Source organism: Protopterus annectens, chromosome 5.part0 (assembly GCF_019279795.1).
Source record: "Protopterus annectens isolate FY-2018-M chromosome 5.part0, PAN1.0, whole genome shotgun sequence".
In the NCBI taxonomy this organism is placed as follows: Eukaryota; Metazoa; Chordata; order Ceratodontiformes; family Protopteridae; genus Protopterus; species Protopterus annectens.
Genome location: NC_056735.1, coordinates 288,081,309 through 288,105,920, shown reverse-complemented (window position 1 = coordinate 288,105,920; position 24,612 = coordinate 288,081,309). Strand labels below are relative to the sequence as shown.

At 34.7% G+C, this 24,612-nt stretch overlaps 1 protein-coding gene across 1 annotated transcript in view; it reads right to left on the bottom strand.

Moving 5' to 3' along the window:
* Positions 1 to 24,612, bottom strand: part of MAP3K15 (mitogen-activated protein kinase kinase kinase 15) — a 1,833,462-nt gene that overhangs the window by 238,557 nt on the left and 1,570,293 nt on the right. Inside the window, exon 21 of the mRNA XM_044072272.1 lies at positions 18,552 to 18,726. Coding sequence (XP_043928207.1) covers positions 18,552 to 18,726 — 175 coding nt within the window. The remainder of the gene's footprint in view (positions 1 to 18,551; positions 18,727 to 24,612) is intronic.

The following is a 24,612-nucleotide window of genomic DNA, read 5'->3' as shown; positions in this document are numbered from 1 at the left end:
CAGTGCCAGTGTCTATATAAGGGCATTGGTTACACTGACAACATTTATTGTTTTTTACCGAGCCATTATAACAAGGTCTTAGCGGTCTCTCCAAAATGCCCTTAATATTAGTCTGTTTTTTGAAAGTAAAGCCTGGCAAGTTCCTAAAGCAGTCTTTTAAATTACCATCACCCTGCAAAAACTTCTAGTTTTTGCATACAATGTTCTGGATGTCAGCAGAATCAAGGGAATAGTGCAATACCATGTTGTCCAATGCAGTAAAATGTGATACCACTTGGTTATTAGCATTTTTCATTCTATCAGATGGTGCCTCTACCTTGGGTTTATACAAGCCCTTTTTGATGATGGCATCATATTTCTCGGTCCCCTCATTAAATATAGTCACTAACTGAGGGTCAATAATGTTATCAGGATACTCCCATTTGTGAAACATTTTTTTAAGGTTGTCAAACTGTGCCTTATACTCATTGTCCTCTGATGCAAGTTGAAAGGTTTTTATAAGTTGACTTTTGATAACACCTCTTTTCTGGTGAGTTGGATGGCAGCTTTTGAAAAGAAGAAAACTGTTGCAAAAAGTGGGATTCCTGTAAATAGAAGTGTGCATATGTAGTAAACCAAGTATAGGGATAACAGTAAGATCTACTCAGTCACAAGTTCTGTTTCTGAAATACTAATACTGATTTTTTTTATGACACACTATCTTTGCTACAGTTGCTGTTTTTAAATACAGGAACATTTAAATGATAACAGAATGTACAGCATTTAGAAAGCCTTATTAAACAAGTAAACATCTTGTTTAAATTACGCCACAAAGTGCTCTGCTAAGCTTATAGTTCACTGCTGTATCACATTCAGTCTAACAAAAAAGGAGACTTCTGTGCTGCAGAATACATCAGTAACATTAAGTGTATTTTCCTCATGACTGTCTTTATTCATGTTATTAAATTTACATACCTAAGCAACAGGTTTAACACTGTGACTCATATAAACAACATGCAGCTTTACTACAGTCTGTGAAACATTTTTTGAATTGGTATCCTACATTTTAAACCTTTTAATGAATAATGTAGGGGTGTGAGCTATGGATATAAAATTGGCAACATATGCTATACATTCTGTAACAAAATATTCTGCTAAGTTAGACAAGTAATCATCTATCAAGACCACAGTATATTATGGAACATTTTAATTTGTATAGGAGTAATGTATCTGGCACTGATTTTAGCAATAATCAAAACAGACTTTGCATGAAATGATTATGCACTAATGTAAACACCCACAGACCATACCTTAATATAAGAACAAGAGTTAATTTATTCTGCTCTACAAATAAACTGTATACAACTCACTAAATATACAGTTTATTCAGAGTTGTGAATTTTTTCAACGTTTAACATAAATATATGTGTATCTATCACTGTGAAGGACATTTATTTGAACACACAATGAATGTGGATTTTTTATTGTGTATCCTATTCATTTTACAGACAGTGGATGCAATTTAATTTGAAGTTTTTATTCCATGATTTTACTGTATAGCAACTCAGTTTTGTTAAGAAAGAACATCAGAGATCTGCCACAGCCAGCAATTTAACATAAAGGCAACAACTGTACAAGTCAGCTATTCTAACAAACTAAAATTGTTCAGTCTGCAATATAGTATTTATCCAATTTACTGCTATTGATTATTTATCAGTTTGTTTGATATTTATGCTTGAACAAGTAAGCACACAGTCTACAAGAGATTTGTTTCTTGCCACAACATGGGAAGACAAAATAGCAGACAGAAAACTTGACAAAGCATTGTTAAACAATACATGGAGCTAACATTTTTCATTTTTATTTATTCTTTGCTGATTGGGTTATGCCAGCTAGGCTAGTAGCCTCTTTTCAGAGGAGAACCAAGGTGGTATTTATAGTTTGGGGGATATGTTGCTAGGGCATTAGGGAACTTCCCCTACTCTTGGTAGTAGGGGGAAGCATTTGTGTGTGACATAACAGACTTCCTGTTCTAGGCACAGACGCAGCCTGGAGAAACAGGGAGAAAACATGGCTGATTCAACTTTTGGTGAAAATGTAATTAAAATGATAGAATCACCACCAGAAGTTTTTTTCTGATGATGAGGGTGCAGAAAAAACAGTGACATTGGAGGAAAAGGAGACTGTAGCTGAAACAGAGATGGATTCAGAGGAAAACCTGCAAGGGAGATTGTTTGAAGGAGAGACAGTTACCTCTGAAAAATGCATAATTACAACCCTCCAGCTGCCGGGGGGTGGGGGGCTGCTGGATGATTATTTGGAAGAAATGGTAAACCAAAGTAAGCCTGAAAATGGAGCAGCAATTTCATGAAGTGATATTATGGAAAAAAATAGAAGAAGCAACAGAAGAGACTATGTCAGAAAAAGTTTCAGAGACAAAAACATAGGCACAAACTGTTGGAGAAGGAACAAAGAAGAAATCATTTTATTTTATTTATTTAACATTTGTTTACTGGGAAAGTCTGACTTAGAATGAAGCCAATTTTCAGCAGAGGCCCAGGGAGAAATGCTCCAGATGCATGTCTTTGTAATGTGGGAGAAAACCACGGCATTCGGAGTAAACCCACACAAACGCAGGGAGGACATGCAGACTCCTCACAGAAAGCACTCCAGCCGAGAATCAAACCTGCGAACCTCTTGCTGTGAGGCAACAATTCTACCACTGCACCACTGCACCATGAAACAATAAAGAAGTATACAGTACATGTTAGCAGTAAAAAGAAGAAAACTTGGACAGGTATGAGGTTTGGGACTCTGTCATAACACCTCTGGGTGTCACAGCAAAAGAGGTAAGAACATTTATTTCAATTAATAAAGAGACTTTTTGGGTGCATATGTGCAAAAGAAAAATATTTATTCATGGTCAGAATATGTAGTGCAAGCTTTTTACAGACAAACAAAACAAAAAGCATAATGATCCAGTTTAGAACTGAAGTTGAAGCAAAAGAACTGAAAGAACATTTGTTAACTATTTGTAAAGAAGTGTGGACACTACAAAAATGTATGTTGAAAGAGGACTATGGACTAGGAGATGGAAATGTGGAGTAATACTGAAAATGGAAAATGATAATGTTATGCTTGTACCTAGTATTATTAATGTGGTAATAGGGTTTTTGTGAAATACAGGGATCAACCACTTATTATTTTTGTGGAAAAAAAATGATCATTTAATCAGTGAATGTGATAAAAAAGATGTTATTTGTAGATCAATGTATATGTATGTACACCTTTAAGAAGCTTTCTAAGGGCTTGTGCAAGTGTATAAATACTGAGCATGTGCGAGCCTGACTGCCATTTTGCAGTAAGCTGTTGAAGTGTAAGCATGTATGTCTCTGTAGTCTGTCAGTTAATCAGTTTGTTTATATTTTGTACTGCTGCTATCCACCTTGATGCGTCTCTGTGTAATAAACCACGTAAACAAACTGCCCCACCTGTTCTTCTTTAATGGGAAACAAGACGAGTGACATGGTGTCATAAAGGGATCCAGACATTCAGATTCCGGACTGAGAAGGCACTCAGTTAAAGGTGGAGGAATACAGAGGAGTGGATCATCCCCACTGCACGTTTAATTCACAAAAAACAGGTCAGAAATGTATTTCAGGTATCAAAGCTTACTTAAATTATTTCTTATACGCAAAATACAAAACAAAGCACTCAGAATGCTCTAAATGAATTTCTATTTAAATGAAATGCCCACAACTGCGACATATTGATAAAAAATATTCAAATAACTATGGAAAATGTTTGAAATAAAGTCTGAATCACATAAAATAAATAAAATAAGGAAAACTACTGCATTTTTTCAAAGTAGCTTATAGCACATACTTTTTCACATTAATTAAAGCTATTCAAGATATTTGAAGTATACAGAGGGTTCACATGGTTGTGTAGTATTACAGTACAGTTATTTCCCAAAATACAACCATTTTAAAGCATATTTTGCAAAGTACAGTACTTTGAAGAGTTTATTGTGCATTTGAATGTTATTACAAGTACTGGCTGTGTGTGCATGTTATTACATAATTACAAGGCCATTTTCAGTGTGTTTGGGTATAATTTGTCGGCATGGCTGACAGATTTCGAAAACCAGCTCTACTTGTCCTTGAAAATAATATTGCTGAGAAATGGAGTGTGTTTGAACAAGAGTACAATATTTTCATACAAGCTGCATTTCCTGATAAAGATGACCATACAAAGGTATTTATTCTGCTTAATTAGCTGGTTCAGAAGCCACAGAAAGAGAGCGTTCATTTGTGTATGCACCTGCTGTATTTGCAGGGGAGGGGGAAAACCACCATACAGTGGTACCAGCTGAGTCAGGGGAAAATCCCAAGTGCTTAAAACATACATTTAGAGAAATGTGCAACCCCCAAACGAGTATTACAATGGAAAGGCACTTATTTTACACAAGATCAAAAGCCTGGGTAAACTTTTGCAGCATATATAACTGACTTGGGAAACAAAGCTAAAACGTGCAGATTTGGTGATTTAACTCATTACATTTGAGTGATGCCTCCAGGTGCATCTGCAGTTAACTCATGCTGATGCCTCTAGGGGTCAAATATTGCCTGTTCATATTTACATCAATAATTCCAAAGCCATGCTATGTACAAGGTTTTCAAAGACTTCATCTTAAAGCTTACACAATGACAAACTCAACTATTAATATTTGACCTCTGTCTAATGCAGGTAAAAATATATTAACTGTTTGTTTTTATTATGTTAATTTACATAGATACAATTTTCACATTTTTGTAAATATCTCAACAACCAAGTAACACTGAGAGAACTTCTTAGCCTCACATGGAAGCACTCAGCTAGATGAGTAAAATGCTGCTAACAGTATGTGTGTAACTTGAGTGGTTGTTAAGATATTGTAAGTTGTTTAAAAAATATTACAGATGTAATTGTTACTGTGTTTACTGCGACTTATAAAATTCAGTTTAAGACCTAGAACCTAACGAAAACTACCACTACAAAAATAGTTTGTGCCAAAGAGTTTGCCATTTATACTCGATTCATAACCCCTATGATTCCAAAGATATGAACATTTGTTTGAAATGTGAGGACATGATTTGATTCTGTCAAAAGACTTAGGCTCCACCCATTGGAAGTTACAGTTCAAACTTCCTGAGCTCCATTGGAGTGAATGGGTTAAGGGATGAGTTGATAAAAGACAGACTTGTGCGTATCATTAAAGATGATGATGTGAGAAAGATTTTGCTTTATGACAGTGATTTAACTTTGAATAAGGCCATTGAGATTTGTCAGATATATGAGCTCACAGAAAAGCACACAAAGATGATTACAAATGAGAAATGTATGTTTCCAGTATCTTCTAGTGCTCATGTTGATAGTATGCAGCATGTGGTTAAAAGAAACAGGCCCAAGTACATGGCAGCAACTGTAAGCCTTGCAACAATAACAGGGAAACCCCATACTTTTCTAGCAAATTCAAGAGCACACAGTCTCAGTGAAGCATAAGAGTGAGTCAGCAAACTCTAAACATGTGCCTCTACCCAGTTTCATAGTCAACTGTTGTAATTGTGGTGCAAATCATTAGCCCAAAAGAGAATAATGCTTAGCTTTTGGTCAACGATGTTGCAAATGCAATAAGTGGAATTATTTCAAAAGGTTTTGTACATCAAATAAGAGGCATTCTTTTATTAAAAGAAAACATTCAAAGAGTCAAGTTGATAAATTAGAAAGCTGTGACCCTACTTTTTATGTTGATGGTGTATCTATGCTTAATGAAACAGTCAATGCAGTAGATTTGTGGATAAAGAATGAAGTATTTTGTACTGTTTGGATAAATGAATCTCCCTTAGAGCTCAAAGTTGACACAGGTTCAAAGTGCAAACTTATGTCAGCAGAAACATTTGCTAGAGCATGCGCTGGTAAGAAGCTAGATTTGGCAAAGTGTGTGAAGCTAGTTACTTATGGTGGTGAAGAAATTAAAACAGAAGGTTCAGTAATGCTTTCATGTTACTCTGCTGGGAACAGCTATGATCTGCAATTTTACATGGTCAAAAGGCACGTACAGTCATTATTAGGCCTCAGAGACAGTTTGAAAATGGGGATCTTTAATTTAATAAGGAAGTCTACCATATTAGCTTGAAAGAACACTGTTCTAATTTCACCCAGTCTATTTTTTCTACCTATGCTGATCTTTTTGAAGACAAACTAGGCAAACTCTCAGTTGTGTACTCCATAAAGTTAGACCCTGATTTCAGTCCAGTTGTCAGACCATCCCAAAAAGTCCCAGTAGCTATGCAGAACAGAGTCAAGGCTGAGCTAAATAAAATGGCACAGCAAGGTGTGATTTATCCAGTTGCAGAACCAACCGAGTGGGCATCCTCCATGGCCGTTGCTCATAAGAAAAATTCAGATGATACCAGAATATGTATTGATCCATGAGATTTGAACACGGCATTGAAAAGACCTCATCATCTAATGTGTACAGTTGAAGAAGTCACTGCTCTTATGCCAAATGCCACTGTTTTTTTCTGTCTTGGATGCAGAGTTCATTTTGGCAAATTTTGCATGACCAAAAATCTTCATTGCTAATCACTTTCAGTACTCCTTTTGGCAGGTGCATATTTTTGAGAATGCCATTTGGGATAAATTCTGCCAGTGAAGTCTTCCAGCATGCAATGGAGCAAATTTTTTCTAGGTATCCATGTCCTATTATAGTAGATGACATTCTAGCAGGAGGTAATGGTGAAGCTGAGCATGACAGAAACCTCAAGAAAGTTCTGGAAAGAGCACGTGAAGTGAATCTTGCGCTGAATCTCAGAAGTACAAATTCAGGCTATGAGATGTTACTTATGTTGATCACTTATTTATCAGTTCAGGCTTATGACCAGATCCTTCCAAGCAGACAGCAATTCTCAAGATGCTAGCTCCAGACAATGTTCAAGCCCTACAATGTTTTCTTGGTATGGTTAACTACCTAGGCAAGTTCATTCCAGAGTTGAGCCAACTTTCAGCACTGCTCAGAGAGTTGACATGCAAATATATATCTTGGTCATGGTTAGAACACCAGAGAGCATTTGATGTCCTGTAACAGAGAATTGCCAGTTCAACAACTCTCAGATACTATGATATTCACAAACCAGTTACTCTTTTTTGTGATCCTTCAAAATTTGGTCTTGGTGCAGTCATTCTTCAGGAGGGCAGACCAGTAGCCTATGTGTCCAGAACTCTAACCCAAAATGAAATGCACTATGCACAGACAGAGAAAGAACTCTTGGCAATTGTGTTTGCATGTTTGAAGTTCCATGATTATATTTATGGTAGACCTATCCAGATTGAAACTGATCACCAACCTCTAGTTACTATTTTGAGAAAGCCTATGCATATACAGTAGCTCCTGCCAGATTGCAACACATGGTGCTCAAATTGCAAAAGTATAATTTCCGTCTTGTCTACACAAAAGGCAAACTTCCCTATCTTGCTGATACTTTATCCAGATCACCCAGAAATACCACTGAACAGCATGAAAATGAGAAACTTGATTTTGAAGTCATGGTGAGAAATGGTTCTTCCACACGTCTTGAGCCTCAGATCCAGTTCTTCAGAAAATCAACCACTTATTCAATCAGGGATGGCCATCAAAGCAATCTTGTCTACCTCATGACCTGCAACCATATTTTCCTTACAGGGATGAGATTTTGTTTGACAATGGTATCATCATGAAAGGTCCAAAAGTGATTGCTCCAAAGTTCTCACAACAACAGTATATTACTCTCTTGTATTATGGACACCCAGGAACTAATTCTACCAAATGAGGACTAGTATTTTGGCCTTCTATGTCACAGGATATTGGGAGAGTACTTTCATCTTGTTCTGTGTATAATAATACTAAGCCACATCATCAGAAAGAACCACTTCAGCTAAACCAAATTCTTGAACTACCTTGGTTGACAGTACCTACCGACATTTTGAAATGGAATGGTCAACATTACTTAGTATTAGTAGACTCTTATTCTAATTGGCACAAGACTGACCTACTTCCTAACCTAGGGTCCAGTACTGGTATTTCTAAGATGAAGCTTAACCTTGCAGTCCATGGTAGCCCACACAAAGTTATTTCTGACAATGACACACAGTTTACAAGCCAGCAGTTCAAAAGATTTGCTGAAGAGTGTGACTTCAGTCATATCACTAGTAGCCCTGAGTACCCACAGTCAAATGGTTTGGCAGAATGTGCAGTTCAAAGTGTGAAACAATTACTAGAGAAGTCAAAATGAGACAATAGTGATGTTTTCTTCAATCTCTTGAATCTCAGAAATGTTCCTCATGATAAACATCTTGGTTCACCTCCACAGAGACTTCTGTCGAGACAAACCAGAACCACGCTACAAATTAGTAGTTGATTATTGGTTCCATATGTCAGGAACAAGTCAGTGAAAACCAATCTGTTAAAGAAGCAATTATCCCAGAAGTCCTATTATGATAAGACCCGCAAACCACTCATTCCATTACGAGAAGAGGAGATAATGAGGATGCAGATATCCAAAGGTTTTGATTGGATTGGTGTAGTGAAAAGTGTATATCCACAGCCGAGATCGTACATTGTGGAATTGCAAGGAGCAGAATTTAGGCAGAATCGGATACATTTGATCCTGGTGTTTGAGCCTGTATTGCAGTATCATACCTGTGAGAAAGTTTCTATATCTCAGATTGAGTTATCCAGCATTCCAGTTTCAGAGGACGTTCCAATAAATATCACTGTGCCTGAGAAGAATCCTGAAACTCCTGAAGCAAGTTGTTCACCAATGACTGCCCCTATTACTAAACCCAATTCTGATTGCTGTATCATTAGATCAGGTTGCATTTCCAGACCATGTTCCAGATACATGGCAACTTGGACATGAATGTTGTGTTTATTTCTTATTGTCTATATCATTGTATGTTTCTTTTCAAATGTCATTATAATGTGTGCAATTCAATAAAGAGGGAAGATGTAGATCAATATGTATGTATACCTTTAAGAAGCTTTCTAGGGGCTTGCACACATGTATAAATACTGAGCAAGTGCGAGCCTGACTGCCATTTTGTAGTAAGCTATTGAGGTGTAAGCATGTATGTCTGTGTAGTTTATCAGTTTGTTTATATTTTGTACTGCTGTTATCCATCCTGATGAGTTTCTGTGTAATAAAGCCTGTAAAGGAACTACCCCGCCTGTTCATTTTTAATGGGAAACAAGACGAGTGACATTATTTATGTGGTAAAATAGGGCACAAAGCAAAAAATGTGTCAGTACTGATCATTCATGGCTAGAATGTGAAATGAATCTGCAAGAAAATGAAAATGAAGTTATACAGGAGAAAAAGATAGAAAAATGTGTTATATAAGAAAATGTACAAAAAGATGTGACTGATAAAGAGGTTGTAGATGAAGTTAAAGAAAGTAACAAGAAAAAAGAAACAGTGGAGACAAGTAAGGGAGACAGCAAGAAGGAATACATGAAATAATTAAAGAATACGTACTGGGATTATTTGTTAAAAGAGAAGAAAACATAGAACAAATTTATAAAGTTAGAAAATGAAATAATGAAGATAATGACTATTTAGAGCAAAAAGTAACTATGAAAGAAAAGAATAAAATTCTAAAAGATATTAACATGAATTCTGCAACAGACTGGATGGAATTGAATATGGTATGTCCAAAGAAATGAAAAAGTGGCAAAAAATAATTTTTATAGAGGTAATGAATGAATGGTTAGAAACTGGAATTAAAGAGATATGTATAGGAGTTATAAAATTTATATTTAAAAAAAGGAAATAAAGACGAAGCAAAAATGGACAGAATATATGACCAAAATGTATTTGAAAAAAAAGGAAAAGGTTGAGAGTTATTATGGATAGTAAGAGAAGTAATTGATGACATCATAAATAAAACTGTAGAAGCGAAGGTCATTATAGGGGATAAAGTAAAGCTTATGATGTAATTTAACATAAATCATTATGAGGAATTCTGCAAGCATATAATGTAAGTAAAAATATTACAAGTAATAAAATCTGTTTATGAAAGGAACTATGTGAAACTAAATGGAAATGGCTGGACTGGAGAAGAAATAAAAATATAATGTGGAATAAAGCAGGGCTGCCCAGCTAGTACTGTTATTTTCTCATTAGTTATGAATGTAATAATGAAGGAAATTAATAAAACATCAAGTAACGGTGGACACAAAATGATGAAGGAAGTACAAGTGTCAGCAATGTATAATTATGCAGATGATATTGTATTAATTGTTAAAATAAAGTATGAATGGAAGACATAAATGAAAAATTAAGCACAATTAAAAAAAATTGGTTTAAGTATAACTAAAGAAAAATTAAAGGATTTGGTTTTAAAGGTATGATAGGAGGTATTGAGTTCAATGAAGAATATACAGATATATTGGGAATAATATTTGGAAGGAATGAATACAGACAACAATGGGATAATGACTCAAAGAAGTAAAGGATATGACTATTTTTTGGAAATCATACAGATTTTCATCTAGAAAAAAAAGCACACTTGTTGAACACCATGGTAATAAGAAAAATTGGTTATGTTGCTGACATTTATATGATTCCTAGAAAGTATGAAAAGGTACTAATGATTATATTTTCTTTTACATGGGGCTCTAGACTGAATCCAGTCAAGAGAGGAATTCTATATATGAATGAGGAGCAAGGAGGCTTGAGGTTAATAAACCCAATAGTACATGCAGCATCTTTAACTTTATATAAGGTATTAAAAAGAATTATGAAGGAAAATAAAAACTTGACAGAAATCATACTATATTATAAATAGATAAAATATATGTAAAGAAATATGTAAAGAAATAATAGACATATCAAAAGCTTATGACGATAAAAGTTTGTCATTCGCCCTGCTAGACAGGGGTCCAGGGAAGTAAATAGTGTGGGAAGAAATAGCCAGGGAATTGTTATGACTAGGCTTGTATAGGCCCTAGGGCTGATAGCCTAGTGCTAACCTATGAACCTATGAACTGATGCATGGGACTGCAATATTACTCTGAAAATGAAATGGATGAAACTGTACGCATTCCAAGTGTCACAAATGTTGATAATAGGGGTATTACGAGATATTGGTAACAGCCAAAGATTTGTCATTTTTGAGGAAAGAAAGGAAATGTAATTAATAATTATGACAAGAAGAAATGTTATATATGTGCTGAAACTGGGCATGAAGCAAAAAATCTGAACTTGAAAGTTATAAATTTAAAAAAAGGCATTTATGGATGGATTGCAAAGAAAAAGAGGATGAGGTAAGAGTTACAAACCAAGTCTAAGAGAAAGATAAAGAAGGGATTAAAGAGGAGAGAGAAATAGATGAAACTGTAGAAAAAAGGAAGATATTGAAAAAGAGAATAAAGGCAAAGAATTGCAGACAATACCAGAAGTCAGTGACAAACAGGATAGACGCTGGAAAATAGTAAGAAGAAGAAAGCCTGCTATTGGTAGAAGAGTTAAAGATAGAAAAAGAAAATGTAAAGCTATTGATATAAAAGAAAAAAGAAAGGGAATGGGTGAAGTCTTTCTTATAGGAGATTAGTACAAGGATGATATCGTCTAAATTAAGAAATAGAGAAAGGAATAACTCGATTCCTTTTATGAATGCTAATAATATGAAAAATAATATTAAAAAAATAGCAATTCTAGAATGATGTAACAAATATGATGTGAATATAATTATTTTGGAAGACAAAAAGATTTTGACACAGGAAGAAAGACTACAAACTCAAAAATTATAGATAGGGAAATAATATGGAATATAGGGAATGCACACAGTGTTCAGGAACAGCAATACTATGTAGATGGGTAATTAAAATTTTGGATGTTATAATAGTAAAAATGGGAAGAACTATTATAAATTTAAGGTGGCAAGAAAATGTAAAGACCTACTAATATATAAGCATATGCAACTAGTAAAAAGAGAGAGATCTTATTTCAGAAAATAATGGATTATGTTTTTCTTAACATGGATTTAATAATTACAGGAAATTTCAATTGTGATTTATGGGAAAAAAAATAAAAGAGGAAAAGATGTAAAAAACCAGAAAGAATAAAATGAGGAAAATTAGTTACATGGAACAAAAATGGACTTATAGGAAAGGTATTTTAAAAACTGTAATAGATTATTTTTGATATCACAAGGAATCTGTGTAATTGAAGAAGAAACTGTCATGACAGTTTCTGGATAATTTGGAAATATGGGTAAATATACTGTACAATGAAGCATTATAAAGATAGAAAAAGGTACAGAAAGAATAAATGAAAAGGAATGGAATGAAAAAAGAAAGATATCAAGCAATTATGGAAAGATTATATTAATATGAGAGTACTTTATGTCAATTGGTAAGAAAGGTGGATTGCTTTCAAAAGAAAATATAAAAATACTTATTTATTGTTGAACAACAAAGAAAGAAAAGAAGAAGAAAAAAATACTAAAATGCATAGAGAAGCAATAAATAATTTTGAAAATAATCTTCTTCTTCTTCTTCTTCTTCTTCTTTTCCCTGTAAGGGGTCACCACAGCGGATCACCTGTCCGCTCATGATTGGTAGTGGAGTTTTTACGGTGTTGAGTTGCCAGCCCGGCACCCAACCTTCCACGGAAGGCACACACTCATGCCTAGGGCCAATTTAGAGTGTCCAATCCACCTACAGCATGTCTTTGGGATGTGGGAGGAAACCAGAGCACCCAGAGGAAACCTACGCAACCACAGGGAGGACATGCAGACTCCGCACAGAAAGCACCCCAGCTGAGGATCGAACCAGAAAACCTCTTGCTCTGAGGTGGCACCGCTAACCGCTGCACCACCGTGGCTGCCCATAAATAAAAGATTAAAAGAAAAAGAGAGATTTATAGAAAAATAATGAGAGAACCAGAGACCTGTTATATAAACAAAAGCATTTTCTACAAGGGAGAAAAGAAGACATTTCCTCCTATTTAAAAGAGTAAAATAGTATAGTAGTATAATGAGAGAAATGAAAGAAAAAGAAGGTAATAAAAAGAAAAAGTCAGCAACGAATTATGGAAATTGTTGTAAACTATGTAGAAGAAATGTTTAGTACAAAATGAGGCATGATATAAAGAAATAAGAAGTTTAAAAAAATCTGAACAAAATAATAGAGAACTTTTGAGATTACTCTATATGAATTAGAAAAAGTATTTAAACAGATAAATGTAGAATCAGCATCAGGTGCAGATTGTATACTGGGTTTGAAATGCATAAAAATACAGAAGAATAGCAAAAATTGCTTAATATGTGTATTTAATGAATGGCTGAATGAGAGACTGAAATATAAGAAATTACGTAATGGAATATTAACATCTATATGGAAAATGGAGAAAGAGAAGGTATAAAAATGAAGACCAATAGTTCTAAATAATATAGTTTACAATATATTTATGAAAGTAATACAAAAGTGAAATTCAAAAGAAAGATGCAATATATCTTACAGGAAAGTGTATATGGTATAAGAAGAAAGTGATATCAGGAATTATTAATCATAGTGAGAGAAATTATAGATGGTATAATTGGAAGGAAGATGTGAAACTCATGGTATGTGATATTAATGAAACATTTGATTCTATACAGCATGACAGTTTGTGGAAAATAATGGAAATCTATTACATTAATGATAAGTTTACGCACATGTACATAGCTTATGATAACAATAAAATAAGGGGTTTTAACTAATGGATGGATAAGTAAAGAAATAAATATGAATACTGGTATAAGGTAATGGTATACTATTAGCAGTATTTTATTTGGTTTGGTTATGAATACAGTAGTTAGAGAGGCAAATCAGAAGATGAAGAATGCAAGTCAAAAAATTCAAAAGGAAATTGAAATTCCAGTCATGATGTCTTATACAAATGGTATTATCATAACAACTAAGATAAAGAGTGGATGAGAGATATTATTATTTATTTAATGGAAAGTTAAAGAGAAAGTGGTATGATGCTTAATAAAGAAAAAAAATAAAGGATTGGGTGACAATAAAAATAGCAAGTTTTCAATTTTCTATGAAAGAAACATTTGTTTTATGGATATATTTTAATAAAGAAGATCATAGAAAGGATGAGATCTAATAATAAAGGAAATAAAAGATATTTGTATATTATGGAAAATGTATAGATTAATGTGTAAGAAATAAGTGTATCTCATTAATTCACTGCTGTTGGGAAAGATATCATATTTGTCTCGTGCCATCATGATTCCTAGGGGATATGAAAAACTATTAAAAATATGTTTTTCTTTTGTATGGGGATCAACACTAAATCTTGTTAAAAGGGGTGTTTTATATATGGATATGGAAATGGAGGATTAGATATGATAAATACAATACTATATACTGCTTTATTAAACTTATATAAGATACTGAAATTGTTATGTGACTTTATTTTAATGTGAGAGAGTCAAAAAATTGTGGAATAAGTTATATATAGAAACATTTTCAAAGGTATGAAAAATATGAAGATATAAAGAACAGATTGAATATAGACATTATAAAAATATAATTAAACATTTGAAGATAGCTTCAGATAAGAAAATGTTTTAATGTAATTTGGGTAATATGGAATGAAAAAAAATTAATGAAATTATGTTTAATGGAAAATGGATATTGTCACTTACTTTAAAGAAAATTCGATTATGGTCATGGAAAATGGAATGGTGGTCAATATGTATAAAGTATGAAAATGAATCAAAATAATTGTATAAAAGTGTGTGTGTGTGTGTGTGTGTGCATAGATATATATATATATATATAATAGGAACCCTACTCTTTTCAATAGGTGCTGTGGGATTTTCTACATCCACCTGAACTACCACCAGCTCAAGCAGATGGGGCTTGGTTTAATATCTCATCCAAAAGACAGGATAATCAGGAGTGCAGCATCCCCTTATGCTGTACTTCAGTTTCAGTAATTGATATACCTGGTGTGGGACTAGGTACTGGTATAAGGTAATGGTATACTATTAGCAGTATTTTATTTGGTTTGGTTATGAATACAGTAGTTAGAGAGGCAAATCAGAAGATGAAGAATGCAAGTCAAAAAATTCAAAAGGAAATTGAAATTCCAGTCATGATGTCTTATACAAATGGTATTATCATAACAACTAAGATAAAGAGTGGATGAGAGATATTATTATTTATTTAATGGAAAGTTAAAGAGAAAGTGGTATGATGCTTAATAAAGAAAAAAATAAAGGATTGGGTGACAATAAAAATAGCAAGTTTTCAATTTTCTATGAAAGAAACATTTGTTTTATGGATATATTTTAATAAAGAAGATCATAGAAAGGATGAGATCTAATAATAAAGGAAATAAAAGATATTTGTATATTATGGAAAATGTATAGATTAATGTGTAAGAAATAAGTGTATCTCATTAATTCACTGCTATTGGGAAAGATATCATATTTGTCTCGTGCCATCATGATTCCTAGGGGATATGAAAAACTATTAAAAATATGTTTTTCTTTTGTATGGGGATCAACACTAAATCTTGTTAAAAGGGGTGTTTTATATATGGATATGGAAATGGAGGATTAGATATGATAAATACAATACTATATACTGCTTTATTAAACTTATATAAGATACTGAAATTGTTATGTGACTTTATTTTAATGTGAGAGAGTCAAAAAATTGTGGAATAAGTTATATATAGAAACATTTTCAAAGGTATGAAAAATATGAAGATATAAAGAACAGATTGAATATAGACATTATAAAAATATAATTAAACATTTGAAGATAGCTTCAGATAAGAAAATGTTTTAATGTAATTTGGGCAATATGGAATGAAAAAAAATTAATGAAATTATGTTTAATGGAAAATGGATATTGTCACTTACTTTAAAGAAAATTCGATTATGGTCATGGAAAATGGAATGGTGGTCGATATGTATAAAGTATGAAAATGAATCAAAATAATTGTATAAAAGTGTGTGTGTGTGTGTGTGCATAGATATATATATATATATATATATATATATATATATATATATATCTATATATATAATAGGAACCCTACTCTTTTCAATAGGTGCTGTGGGATTTTCTACATCCACCTGAACTACCACCAGCTCAAGCAGATGGGGCTTGGTTTAATATCTCATCCAAAAGACAGGATAATTAGGAGTGCAGCATCCCCTTATGCTGTACTGCAGTTTCAGTAATTGATATACCTGGTGTGGGACTAGAAACCACAGTCGTCTGCACCAAAGGAGAGTATACTACCTGCTGTACCACTGAATTGCTTTTATGGGAGGGTGTCTACTTATGGCACATCAAGTAAAATACGTGTTTCACCATGCACTTAATTTGTTTTTATACACTGCATACCTAAAAAATCGGTACATTTTATCCATTTAATCAGGGCAATACATTACACGATGTAAATAGTTTATTATACAACAATCCCCCATTAATATTCAAAAAACGTGCATGCTGATTGGTCAGCATGCACGTTGTAAATCAGAGTTATAGTAATGAAAAAAGGTCCGGTCGCCTGGACTTTTTCCATTACTATAACTCTTTTTTTTTTTTTTACAGCAACGGAGAATGCAAGATCTCCATTGCTTCACACTGTCTCGCTATGTTAAACTCATTTAACATGGTGAGACAGCATTAAAAAAAGCAACAGAGATTCTCCGTTGCTTTTTTAATGCTGTCTCGCTATGTTAAACGAGTTTAACATAGCGAAACAGTTTGTAAAATGCAACGGAGATCTTGCTTTCTCTGTTGCTTTTTACAAACTGTTTCACTATGTTAAATGGGTTTAACATAGCAAGACAGCTTTAAAAAAAGCAACGGCTCCGTTGCTTTTTTTAAAGCTGTCTCACTATGTTAAACCCATTTAATATAGCGAAACAGTTTCTTTTTACAAACTGTTTCACTATGTTAAATGGGTTTAACATAGCGAAACAGGTTGTAAAAAGCAACGGCTCCGTTGCTTTTTAAACTGTCTCGCCATGTTAAACCCATTTAACATAGCTGAGTTGTAAAAGCAACGGAGATCTTGCTTTCTCTGTTGCTTTTGCCCACAGCTCTGATGTACTGTGTAGGCATACGCCTGCGCAGTACATCAGAACTGCCGCAGAATACCAGACAGCTGCGGAAGGGCATCAAGGAGGCATTATACAATGCCATTAAGAAAATTAATTATTTTTTTTCTTAAATGTCATTGTATAATAGCAATAACCCACTTCTGGGTGTGGGTAATGCTGGATTTACCCACGGTTGGCTTTGTTTGGTCACGAGGGCGAAGCCCTCGTGACCAATCCATGCCAACCGTGGGTAAATCCAGCATTACCCACACCCAGGCGTGGGTTATTGCTATAATATTATATCTTGCTATGATTTCAATATGCAAAATTTACATGTTCTAGTTGCGTGGATTATGGACTTCATGTGAATTTTAATGCTACATCCATTGGGTATACAGTGGCACAATAGATATACTGCTTTGCAGCACTCAGCTCTCCAGTTCATTTCTTAGCTGGGGTGCCTTTTGTGTACAGTCTGCAAGCCTTCAGTGTCACATGGGTTTTTGTCACATGCCCTGGTTTCTCCCACATCTCAAAGATGTTCTCTAGGTAAAATGGTTACTCTTAAATTTCCTGCAGCTATTTGTGCCATGCAATTGTGTGTGTGTGTGTATGTCTATACAAATACACAAACCCACACACACTCAAGTATGTGCACCTGTGATGAGCTGGCACAATGGCCAGGATTATTTTCTCTGCTTCAGCCCCACTGATTGAAGGCATAAGCTCTTGTACCCCCAAAATCCTAAACTGAATTAAGTGAATAAGTGGAGAATGAATGAATGAATGAATCAATCAATCAATCAATATCACTCCATACTGTCTTTCATTTAATTAAAAAAAGTATGCATTTCTTTATGCAGTGCATATGACTTTGACTGTAGAAATTAAATGAGATGAAGCTTTTACAGGCATTTTATATCACAAAGGAGCACAAAAGAGATGTTATGGCCGAGACTTGAAATATGGACGTTTTTGGATATTATATGCCAAAATAATGTCTATTTACTTCTGGGAAGAAAGACTGATATTTGCTTCTTTCACAGTTATGAAATCACCACACACACACACACACACACACACACACACACACACACACACACACACACACACACACACACAGACACACATACAAATCCTATAAAATATAAAATGTTTGCTTTACCTGGCCCATTGTTACATTAATCTTAGAATTTCTGAAGTCCTTTGTGGTTCTTTGACATCAGCAGCATGCTATTCCATAAATCCTGAGTTCACAGCACAATCAGTGCTTAATTTTCTCTAGACTTTTTATCACACTTTTACTGTACAAAATCAGCTGTAATATATTCTGAATTATAAGGTCAGTGTTATATCAGAGGAAGCAATATCCACCATTTTTCTGGCATGCCATTCTTTGCTGCACATATATTCCTTTAGAAAAATTTTACCTTAGAAAGCTAGATACAGCTTTCATTTGACTTTCTGAACATGACCTTTTATTCTTTTCAAAGAAAACATCTTGCTTTGCATCAGAGTCCGGGGAAACTGATCCATGTTCACTACTGCTGCTGCAAGCACCTTCTCCTTGCATTGACAAAGGAAGAGATGCACTACGATTATAATCTAAACAAAAGAAAGTTAACAATGCATTATTAGGACTGTAATGAAGACAGAAGGTTCAGTGCTACTATGCAGGAAAACAGGGAGTGACAGACAAACAAATTGCCATGTATTAATCATTTTCACATCCAGTCACTGAGGAGGTCAGTTTTCTGGAGTAAGCAGATCACCTCATAGTTGATAGACTTTTTGGTAAATTCTTGATTTGGTATACAAATTTTACACACCTTCCAATAAAATTCATGCTTTTGTGATATAACAAAAAGGATTACAAACACTACATCAAACAAATATTTCACTTGCACAATTCTTACTCTTCAGAAAATTAATTTTGATGCAATTATTGTTATTCTTACTATGTTTGAACTGCACAGCCGGCATTTAAGAATTACCTGTGACTTGGGGCTTTTGTTCCTGAATATTTCTGACTTTGTCATTGATAGCTCATGAAATAAATATACAAGTCAGTGTTAAACTGTAAGTGCTATCAGTAAATATTTGGGACATTAGAAAAACAGCACAAACCCTCCATTTAGGAAACTCTGTGGACTCTTAAAGTTAAACATACATTGACCAAGCATTTCTTAAGCACACAGTTGATCAAAGCCCATCAAGTCATGCCAAACAAACTGAACATCCTGAGATCAATGAGAAAGGTGACGTTTGGTGACCTCGGAGTTCAATATAACAGTTTGGGAGTACAGGAGACATAGCACTCTGCATGGATGTCATGGGTAGCTTTGCCAACTCACACAGAAATCATTTGTTAATCTTGGCCCATATGGTCTATCTGGCCCACAAGAATGCACTTTAATTATACATTCCCAAAGAAGTGTTTGGAATTCATAACCACTTCATACAGATGATTGAGTAGAGACAACATTTGAAAGAAATGTCTATATGTAGGAGCAGTTGCAAGGTACTGTCACTTGTCTGGCTTGAATTTGGGAACTCAGCACTGACATGACAACTTAGTATCATAGTATCACAGTAGAATACTAATGATGCAAAGGGCAATTTAAGCCTAGCCAAGTTCCCCCAAATAAAATTTGACAGGTAATGGTTCCTATGTGTTTTTCATACAAAAGTAAGACTAAACTTTAGAAGAGCATGGTAGACTAATGCTATCCGAAGTTATAGCAATATCAAAGGGGATTCTTTTTGGCCTTACTGAAGAAACATTATCAGTTACAGGACATTAATGAGAATAAACAGTACTGGTGTATGTGAACTGGCAAGGCATAAAATGCACAGCTTTTAAACCCACTAGCACCAGTATAAGCATATCTAAAAGAATCACTACCAGATTTTACCTGCTTTGAAGGGGCATTTCATAGCTACACAGTTAAGGCTCTTATACTAGCACAAGTGGAATACATTAATTCAAAGTGGAAAGGAATGATACTGAACGGGGGGGGAGGGGCATAGCTCTCAACCAATCAGGGACAAATCTCAACAGAATCAGGGATAAATCCAGAAAAAAACGGGGACAATCAGGGACACTTTTAAAATATTAGCTCTATTAACTTAAGACATAAACAGAATTAGAGAATGTGAATTCATATACATAAGTAATCCACTCTTAATTATTGTCATTATTTATTAAGTATAATTCACCATCTTTTCTTCAAAAGGCACTAGTGCTAAGAGGGATTAAGAGGGACAAAGTTAAAATCTGAGTCAAAATCAGGGACATCCCCAGGTAGCTCAAGAAATGAGAGAATGGGATTCTGGATGCAGATCCTTAAGGAGAACAATAATAACCATGCAAAATATTATATTCATAAAATAGCAGAATGTATTCTAAGAACTAAGCTAGTACGGGAATGGAGAAAGGAGATTCTGCTGATAGCGATGACTGCAATTCGGGATACAGACAATAGGCAGGAGGGGACTGGAATTTATTGGAGAAAACTAGTAAAAAAACAAGGTATTGGGAGGAAGTAATTAGACAGGGAAATGTAATAGAATGGGAAGAGGCCAAGAATTTACTTGGACTGCAGGATGGATAGAGATTGCCTTTCCTATCAAGGACTGATATCAAAGTACAGGCAAAGAGAAAGAAATAGGGGGATCCTAAATGAAAGAACAGCACTAGTAGAGTTTTTAGTAGAATCTAGAACAGAAGATTTTGTTACAAAAGGAATAATTAGTAGAGCATACAAAATATTGTGTGATAACTACATGACTCAATCAGAGGAGTTTAGAAAGGACTTGGAAGAGAGATTGGATAAGCAATTCTCAATGAAACCATGTGAGATATATGTATGTCTCCCAAATACGGAACAAAGTTAAGAAATTTTAGGATCTTTGCTTGGAAATGTTTACATAGGTATTTTTATACCTCAAGTAGACTCCAAACAATTTTTCCCGAGGTAGACAGCAAATGTTGGAGGTATGATGGGAAAGAAAAAGGTAATTGGGAAGATATTTTCTGGGAGTGTAATGAGTTGGCAAACTTTAAAGATTCCCTGCAGACTGCTCTGTCAGAGATACTGGGTGAGCAAATTGGTATAACTAAGAAAATTATTTTTTTGAGCTATGATACAATATCAATGATATGATATCCTTTAGATAACAAGGCCTTGCTGAGTCTAATTATGGTGACTGCCAAAAAAGCAATTACTAGAAAATGGAAATCAAAGTCTAACCCAACTTTACTAGAAGTGAATATAGTCACAGAGATAAAACAAGTGGAATTATGTGTTTTAGAAAAGGATAGGAGCAAATTACATAGAAAAAATGGTAATTACAGACATATGTATGGCTCCCAAATATGCAATAAAGTCTATAAGATTTAGGATTTTTGCTTGGAAGTGTTTTTATAGGTATTTTTGGTACCCCAAATAGACTTCAAAGAATTTTTCCTCAGGTAAATGGCAAACATTGCAGGTGTCATGGGGAAGAAAGAGGTAACTGGGATCATATGTTTTGATTTGTAAAACTTTGAAATCTCTATACAGAGTACTCTGTCAGAAATATTGGGTGAGCAAATGGGTGAAACTAAGGAAATATTTATTTGTTTTTTTCAGCTGGGATCCAGGATCTGAATTGCCTAAACATAGTAATGCTTTGTTAAATTTAATTCTGGTAGCTGCAAAAACAAAAAAAAACTAGAAAACTGAAATCAAAGTCTAAACCAACTATATTTGAAGTAGTGAATATTCTAACAGAGTATAAAAGAACTGGAAGTGGGATCTTTAGAAAAGCATAGGGGCAAATTACTTAGAAAAAAAAAATAAAACTGTGGGAACAATATATGCAGAATAATGTTGTGGAGGAGGAGTGACTATTTAAGAGAAGGCAAGAACTGAGCAATTTATTTAATGCTGGCTTGATGATAGTTGTATAAAAGAATGTATGTAATGTATAATGTTTGTAACTGTGAACATGTTAACACATAACATAGTTGTTTTCTTTTATATACCTGTACGTTTGCCTGTGTTTTAAGTGATAATTCAATAAAGGTGTTAAAAATATATTCCATGGCTTTACATATGAGGATAGTGAGAGTAATAGATTTATAGTTACACCAGGGTCATAGTCTGGGCTACCACAGTGTAATGACATTACAGTAGCTATTTTCCTGTCTTTGGAAATATAACTAGCAGAGATGCAAAGATTAAAGAGATTAAGAAGAAGTTCAGACAGACCAAATTTGCCACTGACAATCGAGCAACCAGTTAATTATCAAGGCCCAGAGATGGTGTCCTTCCCTTTTGAGAGGTCTTGTTGAAAAGGGTTGTTCCATAAGTACAAGCAGTGGCTGGGACTGTGGAATCTGTGGTACAGCAATAACTGCATGGAGTTTGTACTTCATTTATTATCTAGGATATTAGCTATTTCATTTAGGTCAGAGAGGCAGTGTTATTAGTGTTCTAGCTGTGAACATAGCAGGGAGTTGGTTCTTAAATTCCTGACATAGTTAAAATGAATTGTAGGTACTTTTGATTTCAGTGGTTATTTTATATTCATATTCAGCTTTGAGATTCCTAATGGTTCTCCTAAGTGCTTTACTGGCTTGCTTAAGTGTGTTCTTAAGGGAGGTAGAGTGAAACTTCTTATAAGCATTAAGCAATTTCTTTTTATATATTTTAGCTATACGGGTATTCTACTTCAGGGATTTATTGGGTATTCTACTTCAGGGGTTTGTTGGGTATTCTACTTTAGGGGTTTGTTTTTAATTTGCTTATTATAATTGGTGACACTATGGACTGCTTTATCAACAGACCTGTTTAAGTGGAAGTAAAAATCGGGGGGCATATGAGCTGGCTTTAGCAATGGGGTCTGTCAGAGGAGAATTACATGGAATGTGTTTATATCATCAAGTAATTGAAGCAGGTTAGCCACTGAGAAATCCATAAACACAGAGATATTTGCAGTGAAAATACCATTAGTTTTAAAGGAAAAGATAAGTGACTTGAGATTTTGTTTAAAAAGGGAAGATTACAAATATGGAGTTGTGCAAGAAATGACTATATTTCCAAGAAACCTTAACGATTGGATGGGAGAAAGGAAATTTACCCCGGGGATCACGTCAGTCGCCCTGCTAGACAGGGGTCCAGGAAAGTAAATAGTGTGGGAAGAAATAGCCAGGGAATTGTTATGGCTAGGCTTGTATAGGCCCTAGGGCTGATAGCCTAGTACCAACCTATGAACCTAAGAACATTTGGGCACCTAGTAGGATAACTATCTGCATAAGGAAATTAACATTTATAATAATAAGGACACATTGGCAATGCCAACAACTGTCAGTATAGATCAGCCACTTTATTGATTGACAGTTGTGACGTCCCCTAGTAAAAGGTGTTAGGTTTCATTGGAATTTCATCTAAGATGTCAAGATATCCATTGCCATATAGGGGCATACAGTATGTTTTATATAGGTTCATAGGTTTATAGGTAAGTACTATGCTAGCTATCCTTGTAGGCCATTTTAAGCCGAGCTAATTTCCCTTTTTTTGTGCTTGACTTAACCTATCCCATTTGGTTTGAGATTGGCCTTACCCATTCCATACTTTATAATTATATATTACCTCAAATCAGAATAACTGGGATCATACCATAGATAATTTGAGGGGAACCATGAATGAGATAAAGCATTTAGGAGCTGTCTCTGTCCATTAGTAGCAAGGGGGGGGGGTACTCCTGGAGTTCTGTTTCTCATCCATATATCTAAGCTGCACTTGAAAATGGACAGGGTTGAACGTTGTATAAGTGGATGGAGAGTCTGTTCCAGAGCAGCAGCATCCTCTGCATGATGTACCTATACCTCCAAACCATTCTGTTAGTATTGCAGAACAGGTTTAGATCCCTAGACTATTTTTGATGCCATTTGACTTGCTGATGTGCAGTAAATCTATCAATACTGAGTCGGAGGATGTCTTGTATGCCACACACAGGTCACCTCTTAGCAGTCTGTAGGATACAGAGTACAGTGACAGGGCTTTGAGTGGGTCAATATTGGGCATGCTGTTTAGGCCTTGTATCCTTTTTGTAGAGTATGTCTGTGGGTGTTGCAGTTGTTGCATGTGTCTGGACAGATACATGCCAAAGGGACCATTATATTCAATAATTGGCCTAATGAGGGCTGAGTAATGGGGGACAATGACATCACTAGATCTAGACGCAATCCCTTTGTTTATAAGCTGTGAAATATAAAAGGGCTTTCTTACAACAATGGACAGATGTTGGTCAAAATTCAGGTCACTGTCCACATAAGTTCCCAAATCCCAAACAACTGTGTCAACTCTTGGGGGTGTACTGTCTATGTGGTAGTTCTCCGAGGTGGATGATTTCCCAAGTGATACAATAATGTATTTTTTTGGCATTTAGTTTCAGTCCATGATATTGGCACCAGTTATCTATTTGAGACAAACCTTCCTGCAG